At 34.6% G+C, this 11,471-nt stretch overlaps 1 protein-coding gene across 1 annotated transcript in view; it reads right to left on the bottom strand.

Annotated features, from left to right (window-relative positions):
• Positions 1-4,730: 4,730 nt before the first annotated feature.
• Positions 4,731-11,471, bottom strand: part of LOC119666810 (mucin-2-like) — a 167,467-nt gene continuing 160,726 nt past the window's right edge. Inside the window, exons 2-3 of the mRNA XM_038076090.1 lie at positions 4,927-9,794; positions 4,731-4,822 (exon numbers count right to left, since the gene is read on the bottom strand). Of these exons, the coding sequence (XP_037932018.1) occupies positions 4,731-4,822; positions 4,927-9,145 (4,311 nt within the window). The 5' untranslated portion in view covers positions 9,146-9,794. The remainder of the gene's footprint in view (positions 4,823-4,926; positions 9,795-11,471) is intronic.

Genomic DNA, 11,471 nt, shown 5'->3' with positions numbered 1-11,471 from the left:
AGTGGTCTTGGAAATAATTCTTGTATTTAATTATTCATAAATAATTATTTTTGAAATTGCAAGTACCAGGAATCGAGCTCGGGTCCTGCCAAATGTGAGGCTCAGAATCAGCGCATCTTAACCAACTAACCGAAAGCCGTACTTGACCTTTTATGTTCGCACATTTTTCTGGAGTTTTCTTATTTTTCTATGAAAAAGTAACAAATAGTAATATAACAGTGACATAGTCCCTTAACATCAATATTATTTATTTTGTATTAAAGTTTTGTTATTTTTAATTATTTCATCACTATTATTTTGTCATTTCTAACCATAAAAATATATTTGACTGTAATATTTTGTTCAAAATAAATCAATAAAAAACCAACATAATTCATTTGTTCAACATAATACAACAGAAATATCTATTGAGTAAATAAAACAAATTGGATTCGATATAAATTACTTCCTGAAAGAAGTCAATGCTTTCAATAAATTTCGTATAATGCACCTGTTGTTCGATATTATTTTGGAAGACTTCCATACACTTGCAGGTCATTGTACTACAAATTGTATTCCAAATAAATTTAAATCTGTTGCCTTGGTAAACGCAAACAAATTACACGTAATTGCATTGAAATGTTGGCATTCAATCAAGCCGAAACAAATCTTAGTTTTGCTCAGCTAAGAGCAATTACTGGAGATATTTTAAAAATTCCAAGGCATAAAATCCTTTTCAGTCACCACTCAAACGCCTAACGAAGCATGTCAGCTTCACTCATTCTGTATTTGCCTAAAGCCACCACCGCAACTTTAAGCTTTTCCCACATACAGCCTTTTGCCTACTTTTTGTTTTCTTTTGCTGACATTGGCACTGGGACTGGGACGGGCACTGAGACTGGCACTGACAATGTCTTTACCCCCATGCGATTCTTGTCAAGCATATTTGGCAGTTACTCTGCTACGGCAGTTTAGTTTTTTGTGAGTAGTCAGTTTAGTCCTTCGACAAATCCATTTTGTATCTCACAAACAAAGCACTTTTCTTACAATTTCAACATTTGTTTTTATTTTGGTTTTTGTTTTATTTTTTGTTTTTTTGTTTTGTATTTTCTTTTCTTTATATTATTGTTTTCATTTTGTGCTGATATTGTGAAATATAATAAATCTTCTAGGTACTTTCCTGTGCCACATAAATGATATATTTTTGTTGCTTTAATGGCAACTTAAGTGCATACAGAACGACCGCAAGGCAAAGTTAGTTAAATTCATTTTTGCTGGTAAACCAATGAGGTCTTCATCTAAACCCTGGTATGACTACTACCATAAAAACTCATTCCAACCACTACAACAACTGAATGCGGTTTGATAAAGCCAAGCCAAATATAAGAGTGTGTAAGCTAAAAAGGTGTCCAAATCCTAATTTGTAGCAAAAAATAAGAAATAAAAGAAAATATTTGGGAAAAAATTGAATAAAAAAATTGCCTCACAAATACAGATTCCTAGCAAAACAGCATATGAGTGTAGTACCAGCTTCACAACTTCATATGGAAACAAATTGCACAACATAATCCCGAGAATTAGTGACGCTCTGTGGTTATCACCCAAACAACATTAGTGAACAGCTAAAAGCAGCTTGTTTCTTTATTTTTTATAATATTTTTTTTTTGCTGCTCAGATTTTCCTTTGCCAGGTGATATTACACATGCCATATATTGTAATTTATACATAAATATAAATATATATGTGTATCTAATGTTACACAATAAAGAACATATATACTTTTGCCACAATATGGCAACATTTGCACTATAATATGCGTATTATGAGGAATATTGTTAGAGGTGCACAATGTCGGTTGATGGAAAGCTTAACATTGTGTAAATGTATCTGGAAAAAATTAGTTGCCTTATGCATTCAAATGAGCTGCTTAGTGCATTTCCCAAAAGGATTAAGGGCTTTCTTGTAATTTATGTACATTACGCTTACTTAAACAGAAGTTTGTTAGCGAAATATGGAGTAAAGTATTTAAGCTTAAAAAGCATTGAAACTATTAAGATTTGAATAATCTTATTTGGAAAGTTTAAGTTTAATATATTCTTCTATTATTTTTAACCATATATTTATAGATTTTAAATATTACAGTTGCTTGCAGAAATTCTACGATATATAGGAGATGAAAAAAGCAAAGAAATTTCTTTAAATAAAGTGAAACCCACAAGGCAGTCGCCGACCTGGCGCTCCTTCAAGAATATGGCGAAGAACAATAGATGCTGACCTAACATCAACGCGCTATTCATGGATACGGTTCAGAATAATTGTTGAGGCCGTATGCTCCTCTGGTAGTTTATGGAACAAAAAGAAAAAGAAAAAGACTAAAACTTTAAAATATGTACACTTTAGTGAAAGTCTGTGGAAATCATAGAATTCAGAACATTCCGAAGGATTTTATCAGTAAAAGCAATATGACTAACGAGAAGTATTTCGTTGATAATTCCTTTACAGGGATATATATACACGAATACCACAGTAGTCTTTTAAATGTAACAGGCGTAAATAAAAGCAAGAAATGTTTTGATTTGAAAGGTATGGTTGGTTTGTTGGTTAAAGAAATGACTGTTCATTAGCGCTTCCGCACAGTTTTATTTCAGCACCTCGTCAACAAGTTGATTGTCCAGCTATTTGTCTGTCCAACACGATTAGATCTAGTCTGTATGGCTTAAAAACCTCTGGTGTTTACTGATATAAAAACTCTTTAACACTCTAACATTATTAAAAAGAATCTTACTTAATATAGCTGGTAATAATTTTCTTTGTTCGTATATACCAATGTGCTTCATAGCAGCACTTCATTAGTTTCTTAACAAATTGTGCAGTATAAAATTAATGTACTGAATTAGTTATTTATTAACTATTGAATTAGATTAATGTATGGTATCAGTTATATTTTGCAGACATATAGGAGAAAGTCTTTAATCACTTTTTTTCTCGTTTACTTTTCGGTTGCAATATAGTTTTATACCGTATCATTTCCACAATTCAATTATTGAAACATATTTGTTTAAATATTAAATTTATTTTTAATTTTTTTTTTTTAATTATAAAATTTTTTTATTTATAATTTCAACAGATAAAAAAGTTGTATTTTAAAATGTTCTCCATATTAAAAAAAGTTTATTCTGAAACTATATATCAGTCAGCTAAACCAATCCTATAATTAATTGGTGTTGTCATTAATAAATTGTGCTTAATCGTTTTAAACAAACATATATGTATGTAAATATATACATAAATATTTATATTTATATTTATATTATAACATATATGTTATTTATACAAATATGCAAATATATAGGTATTGATACAAACATATTGAGTATATACTGTGAATGCATTATTAAAAGCTTGTAAGCAACAAATTTAGCATATAAGCAAATTTAAGGAATTTTGTGTAATTCCCCGAAAGCTGCTGATAAATTGCATTAAGCCTTACTTTTGGAAAACCTTACAAAATTTTCATAAGCAAACACAAGCAAATACACTATTTATACATATATATATATATATATATATATATATCATAAATTTTAATAATCTGTGTATTATTTTTCGACAAGCTTACAACACTTGGCGTACGAGTCATGAGCAGCCTGTAAGAGCACTCAAGGAGGTTAAGTGCCAAAATGGAAATAAAATTGTATGAATACTCACACACGATATGAAGGTAGATAGGAAGGAGAATTAGAACGTTTAGAATAGTAGAAAATTGCTTTTATATAATTTAAATTTCAAATTGTGAAAGATGCATGCCAACACGCAAGCAGACACACCCACAACGAGTTTCGGATGTTTGAAGAACCCAACCTATTATGAAAGCAGTTTATGTAGAATTTGCAACTAATAAATTCCTTAACTTGAAGTTTTTGTTCCTCGACGAATATTTAACGAACCAACTTAATCAAACATGCAGAAATACAGCAGCTCAGAAAGCAGCTATCCAGACAGATGGTCGGAATTCATATACCAGGTATGCTAAATTTTGGTAGCGGGGATGTTTGAGGAGTAAAGGCGAAATGATTCAAACATTTAGCAATATTAATAGCAAATCTTTTATGTCCTGTTGCAAGCTTTTAATGCATACGTCCTTTTTGCCACTTTAGAATCTTTGTAGCAGTAAAAATATTTGGCAATACACACATATGGGGGACTTACGTACTCATGTCTGTTCCATTTTTTTTTATATATGTGTTGACGCTACGCAATATGTCAAGTGGGGCATGCAAACATATTCGTACACAATACAAAAGGACATGCACACTGCCGAAAAGTCCTTAAGCAACATTGTGTGCTCCTGCTCCTGCTACTACAGCTGCTGCTACTGCTTTCAGGCTACCAGTATCGGTACGGTTGCGTGTGCAGCAAATTTTTCCTTGAACTCTCGTTTGGGATTAAATCGAAAATCCCATTTACAAATATTTGCATACGAAATATTTACCGAAATTAAAAAAAGGAAGCTGCCGAAACGAAGAACAGAGCAAAAACAACAATAAGAAGAATAATATAGGATATATTAAAATAATAACAATTTGTTAAACACACAAACAATGAAACTTTATGTATCAAAGCCGTAAAGGATAAAATTTGAAATTCCAATACAGAATTTTATACAAACTTCCTGGTATGCGGAAATGTGTATTTTTGTTTATTTGTTATTATTTTGTTTCAATATTTTTAAAATATTCACAAATATTTACTTACTGCAATGCGCAAGCCATCGTCAGTGTTATCGCAATCGGTATGATGATGATGAAAAGTCCAATTAACAATGTGTACACATTCTGAAAATCTAAAAATATAATTTCCATTAAATATAATTTCCACAAAATTGAACAGGAAAATAGAAATTTAAACAAATAGAAAAACAATTTTCGAAAAAAAACATATACTCACCAAGTTCTAGGCCACCTCCAAGGTTTGGTTCTTCCATTACTGAAAATGCGGTGGCATTACCCATACGTTCAGCAATAGCATAGCTTATGTTCATCGCAGTGTCATTACCGTTTTTTGCCAAGTACTCTTTTAATGTGGTATTTTCGCCAACCTGCATTTCTGCTGAGTTGCCCACATCTACGCTTAACTCATCCTTGCGCAAATTATTAACGCCATGATTGAGTATAAAGTGTGCATAGTCTGCCGCGGTGTGTTTCGCATTGCGATGTAACGTAGCTGGATTGCCAAACGGATAAGAACCCTCAACGCCATCAAAGCCAATGCCACCAGCACCTTCGTCTATCAGATCGCCACCGTATTGTATTGACGACTCGACAAGTCTGTCAACTTCATTGCCATTCACGTTCTCTTCAATGTCATTCTCATATACGCCTGAGCGATGTTGATTTGCTTCGTCGGGCATGAAATCGATTTCTTTCAATTCAATCTGTGGCGGCAGTTCACCTATTACAGGCACACCTATTGACATTTCCGGCAGTATAGCTGGTTGTATGATGACATCAGGTGCTTGTGCAGATACAATTGTTGTTGCGCCAACACTATTACTACTGGGTTGTTGCTGTTCAACTTCCATCACAGATTCACCAACATAAGTAACGTCGAGTGGCGGTGCGCCATCTATGCCACTACGAAAAATCTTCAGCGCATCTGAGGTGTGCTGCAACGGTGATAAATATATATCTTCTTCATAACGCAAGGGTGGATTTCTCATCTTGCCAACATTAGTTGGTGTAGTTGGTGCTTTGTAATTAGCTGGAAAAAACTGTGCCTCGAGACGTCTCTTACGTAGTTGCTGTTGCAACTGCTCATAACTGGTGTTGGGTGTTGGTAGAGACTCACCCACTTTAACCTCAGTATTTGATATATAGAAAATAGTATCAGAATCACGATCTATGTTTGGCTTACGTGGTGGTGGTGGTGGTGGTGGCGGTGGCTGTAAATAACCATCACTACCGCTTTGCTTGACATCAGCAGTAAAAAGTTCATCTGACATTTGCGGCGGTTTAACTAAAGCATTTTGATTATAATATTTTACATCTTTGAGTTCAACATCCGCATCTGCATCAGCACGAAAAGTAAATATAGGATTTAAGTTCTCTACACTAGCTGAGTTATCAGTGCTATTCTCACCCGTATCTATAATTTCCACAACCAAAACTTCATCACTGCCACCGTTGGCACTGGTACCATTCTGTACACCACCAGCGTTATTGGCTGCATAAGACTTAACCGATATCGGATTTCTGTTCTTAGCAGCATAATGGTTATAACTATTACTTCTAGTGTTGGCGTTGTAATCTGTTTGTCTATATAAAAATTCCAGATCTTCGCTCTCATTACCAATACCCTCAGATACATTTATATGTATTTCTATAGCTGCCGGCTCGGGCTTGCCTAAACCGCCACTTGCTGCTATATTATTAGATTCTGGTGTTGAACTATCTACACGATCGACTACATATTGCGTAAAGCGTTCTTGTGTGGACGCTGCCAATGGTGGACGCGTAGTACCTACAGCTGATTCCACTGGTAAAGAATAATAGCCTTCATTGTCCTTAAAATTTGTAGAAGCTACAATTGAATCAATTGTTGAGTCGTAGACTTCAATTTGTATATCAGAAATTTTGGACTCCGTACGTACTGTATTATCTAATGCAGCAGGTATACCAGCATTTCCAGCAATACTCTCTGCACTCAACAAGTTCTTTCTTTCGGGAAAACGTGTGGCACTGTTTATAGCCTTTGGTACTTCAAATACTGTAGTTGAGAGTACGGGTGTTAATTCTTCTGTTAGACTTGGTTTTCCAGTTGTCGTTGTTGTTGTTGTTGTTGTTGTTGACAGTTCATTTAAATTATCATGCTGTTCTGTTGTTTGCTCAACTAATGCAGTTGGCGCAATTATTTCAACTATGCGTCCATCCCGCAATCTTGAGGCAATTGAAGACTCATGCTGTTCATGCGGTCGCTGGCTTGCAGTATGCAAAACGCTAAAAGTTTTCTCCCCCATGAAAATTGGACCTAAGTAACCACTATGCACGGGAGTGAAAGTTGTCGTTAAAGAGGGTGGTGAGGTGGCTGGAAATGTAGTTTGATCCAACTTATCGAGTTGCAGATTAACACTTAATTGCTTTACTGTAGTTGTTGTTGGACTTTTAGTTGCTTTCACTGCTTCTGTTGCTGCTGCTGTTGCACCATTTGTTGCTGTAAGGTCGTTTGATATTGATTTTTTAGTTGCTGGTTCTGCTGCTGCTGTTGTCTCCACTGTGAGCGCCACTGTTGTTGTTGTTGTTGGTAAGTCAATTAATGTCGCTTCTGTTGATGTGGATGCCTGAGTGGTATTTTTCGATGTGGCAGTTGTTGCTGCTACTATTGTTTTTGTTGCTGTTGCTGTTGGTGTGGCTGCTATTACTTGTGATTCATTACTGCGTCTCACTGTTGCGATGAAACCACTTTCAGTTGTTGGCATATCTGTCACATCAACTAAATAATGCTTGTCAATTAGTTGCTTCTTTTTAGTGCTCTTCACACCATCGTGTCCGTCATTGAGTGGGTGGTAGAGCTTTTGTTGTTGTAAAGCATGAATTGCCTCCAAATCATGTTTCTCTAAATCGATAAGCTTTATGCTACCAGCTTCCTGATGGTGTTCATGCTGTGGCGTTTGTTCTCGCTGCTGTTTTGTAGGCAACACATTTATTGCCTCTGGATGTTTGGTTGTCATAATCACGGGGGCTGTTTTCATATTCACAGCTTCCAAATTACTTTGCTTTGCTGTTACTCTACTGGCATTGCTGTTGTTTTTCAAATTGTTTGTGCTGTCGGCACTGTCTTTTGTTGTTACAATTTCATCAATTTGGCTGTCATTAAATTGTGCAACGATTCCCACTTCAACTTTAGCTCTTGTTGCCGTAGGTGCAGTAGTCGCAATAGTTGCGGTAGCTGCTGTGTACTCGATTGTCGTTGTCATTATATCCGGTTCCGTTGTAATTACCGGCATCTTTAATATCTCTTCGCTAACTCCCGCCGTTTGTACAACTGCATCCATTAGAGTAGCTCCAGGTAAAATAGTTGCTATTTTGGCTGTTGTTGCCGTGTCTACTCTCGATCTTATAGTTGTTGTTTGTGCCGCTGTTGTGGCACTATCAGTTTCCTTAGCAATTTTTTCAGTTGCATATTCTGCTATTGCTTTTGGCATGGCTTTAGCATCATCTTGTTGCGTTGTCAACATCATCGCACTTATATTGATGACACTGTCTGTACTAATGGCATTTGAAGTAGACTGTGTTGTTTGTCCAATGGTTGTATTATGCTTAGTTTCATTTTCCAATTTCAACGCAGTTGTTGCCAGAACGTCTGGCGGTAACGATTTTGTTGCTATTACGCGTGGCATGTTTCCAAGTGTTGTTGCATCTGACATTGTTGTTGGCTCACTTATTTCATACACCTGCATAGATTTAGTGGCAACAACACCTGGCATTGGTATCTTTGTGGTTTCTACCGTCGCATACTCTGTGGTTTCATATTGATTTTCCCGACTGCCTATCTTTTTCTCACTCAAATTTGGCACAGGTTCTGTTGCAGCTTGTGCAACTTCAACTGCACCCTCAGTGGATGTTTTATTTAATGGAGTTGTCACTATAGTTCCACGTAGAGTAGCTAAAGTAGTGTCTGGTGTAGTTGTTGTTGCTGTTGTTGTTGAAACTTCTATTTCAGTTGCTCTTATAAAATTTTTCTCACGCCATATTGTCTTATCCTTTGTTGGAAATTGTTGTCTTTTCTTTGTGTACTGGGATTTCATAGATTTACTTTTTGGCTTCGGTGCTGTATTTTTAAATTCTTTCCTGTACTCTTCAACATTCTTGCTCGACAGTTGTGTATTGGAGACCGGTTTCGCTATAGTTGGTGTTGTTGTTATTGTTTGGCTTGTTTTGGCTATGGGCGTTAGTGGTAATCCCTTTGCAGTTATCGTCGTCTTTGCAGTTTGTTGTAGTACCTCAGGCGTTATGCCAATTTCAGCAGAAGTAACGACAAGCGTTGGTGTGTCGCCTTCCACACTTATGGTTAAATGATGAGTTGGCGCTCCAGTAACTGCATATAAATGCACATTTATGCAGAGGAAAATGAAGATGCAGTAAAACATTTTTAAACAAAGTTTCGTCATGTTTGGTTTATTAAAATTTAAAGTTATTAAGCGGAATTTTTCAACACTTTGTACTACTTTTGCTTGCTTGTGTTGTTGATTGCTTTTGGTACTTTAATTTCTGAAATGCATACAAGTTGCTGCAACAAAGGCGTTGGCAATGCACATCGCTTCCTCTACTTGCATCGAAACTTCACAAATGCACAGCAGCTGCTTTGATGTTGTTTGGGTATTAAAACTTTTTAAACCCACAATTGTCTTCTATTGTAGCGATAGAGTCACTGACTCTCTCTCTCACTCTATGTGTACGTGTGTATGTTAAATTTTTTACCGGTACCGACGCCGGTTGACAGCGTATAGATACGCTGCCACACTGCAAAAATTGCAAAAGTAGAAAAAAATTAGCAAACTTGGATGCAACAAAAATGGCTCTGATGCGCTAAGTGCTTTGAAAAGTTTTCCAAGTTTCTTATTTGCTCATTCCTTGTAGTGGATTGAGGGTCGACGTTATGCGAGCTACGTGCACTGGAAAGTTTTTCTTGCGAGGTTTTAACGAAATACGAAGTGTGGCACTACTTCGCTTAGAAGTTGGCTTAGTTGTAGGTGGGTCCGTTGTGGTTTGTAAATGTACGGAAGGAAGTATTGTTTATGTTTAGTTGTGTTGTAAGCTCTGTAAAACGGAAAGGGAGAGACAGAAAAAAATTACAAGATATGAAAAGAAAAATCGAATTAAGCAGAGAAAATTCAATTTAAAGAGTTCATAAAACTTTTCCTTCTATACTTGCAACTGTCAACGTGTTGAAGTTTTATTCTGGAGTAATAATAAGTGCACCGCTACAAATTCGAAGCCAATGTTAACAACAAAATGAAAAATAAAAAAAGTTTTTAAATAAAATATTTCATATAATTAACTCACTGCTATTACTACTAATGCGAACTTTCTTGAAAGCCTTTGAAGTTTTAAAATAACTTTACTTTTATCTGGAATTTACAAACTACTTCCATCACTATGTTTCACTGAGAGCAAATTTCCATAAAATCGGAAAGTTGCTATATATATATATATATATAGTAAATATATATATTGAATTCCTAATAATAATAAGATTTCGAATTTTATAAGAGATTAATATTATTAATAAATACGTAAAAAATATAATTCCAAAACACCACTAATGATAAGTATTTGGCAATATTTGAGACAGCTGTGTAGTCAGCCAAAAATTCAATTAATTAAAAATAATAAAAATTTTGTTGTTGCAATTCACTACTGTTTGAAAAACCTATAAACTATAATAATATCTCAGATTTTATAGAATATTTATTATACGTGTTACGAATAGTTAAACAAAAAAAATACTTCCAAAAAACCACTGATAATGGTTCAGTCAAACATTCAATTAATTAAAATAATAAAAGTTTTGTTTTTGCAATTCATTATTGTTCGAAAAACTTATGTATTGTTAACCATAGTTTATATTAAGAAAATGTATGTATTTAATAAGTGACAATAAGGTCATGTTAAATGTTTGTTAGGATTAGAAGGGAATGATCTATTATATCCTACTTAAGCCTGGTGCTGGAATTAATTTGCTGCTCCACTGCTCCCAACTCGAGTGCTTGAATAAAATAATTAAAGATAATCTACCAGAGTTGGTCAATAGAAAAGGAAATATTTTCCATCATGACAATGACAGACCACACATATCTTTGATAAATCTGAACAAATTGATATAATTGTTAAAAAATAAACTAGTTTGCGTTTTGAACCAATATTATTAATGAAAAATATTAATTAAGAAATTATACAGTTTTGTAAAAGCAAGTAATGAGCCAATTTCAAAATTTATGCTATTACACAGTAAATTGAAATTTAAAAGCTAAGAGTCATGTATATAGAGTCTAACTATATATTCAAGATTTCGATTACGTCTCACTTAGTTGAGTGCATTTCAGTACCTTTACAATGACTCTTGTGTTAGAAACTTTTTTTCTACGGCCATAGGACAAATATAACCTCTAGTCTGGAAGTGTAAAAATAAGCTTACCTCTGACCAACATAAACCCAATTTATATTATGTTTTGTTGTTACTGGAAATACCTTTGTGAGCATTGCAAATATGAGCCAATAAATTCAAAAGAACTCCTCAATAATGATCTTACAGAAATGTAAAATAAATGGTATTTCTTTGGATATCTTTGACGTCTTTGAGGAAAAATAATTTACAAAAAATTCTAACCATGATTTATGTGCAGTAAAATAGAATCAGATGATCAATACGCTATGATAAAGAAAATACAGACCCCAAAAGTAGAGCTCAACAAGAACCAGACGGAAAGCCCTATC

Source organism: Teleopsis dalmanni, chromosome 1 (assembly GCF_002237135.1).
Source record: "Teleopsis dalmanni isolate 2A chromosome 1, ASM223713v2, whole genome shotgun sequence".
Taxonomy (NCBI): domain Eukaryota; kingdom Metazoa; phylum Arthropoda; class Insecta; order Diptera; family Diopsidae; genus Teleopsis; species Teleopsis dalmanni.
This window is presented reverse-complemented; position numbering and strand designations above follow the sequence as displayed.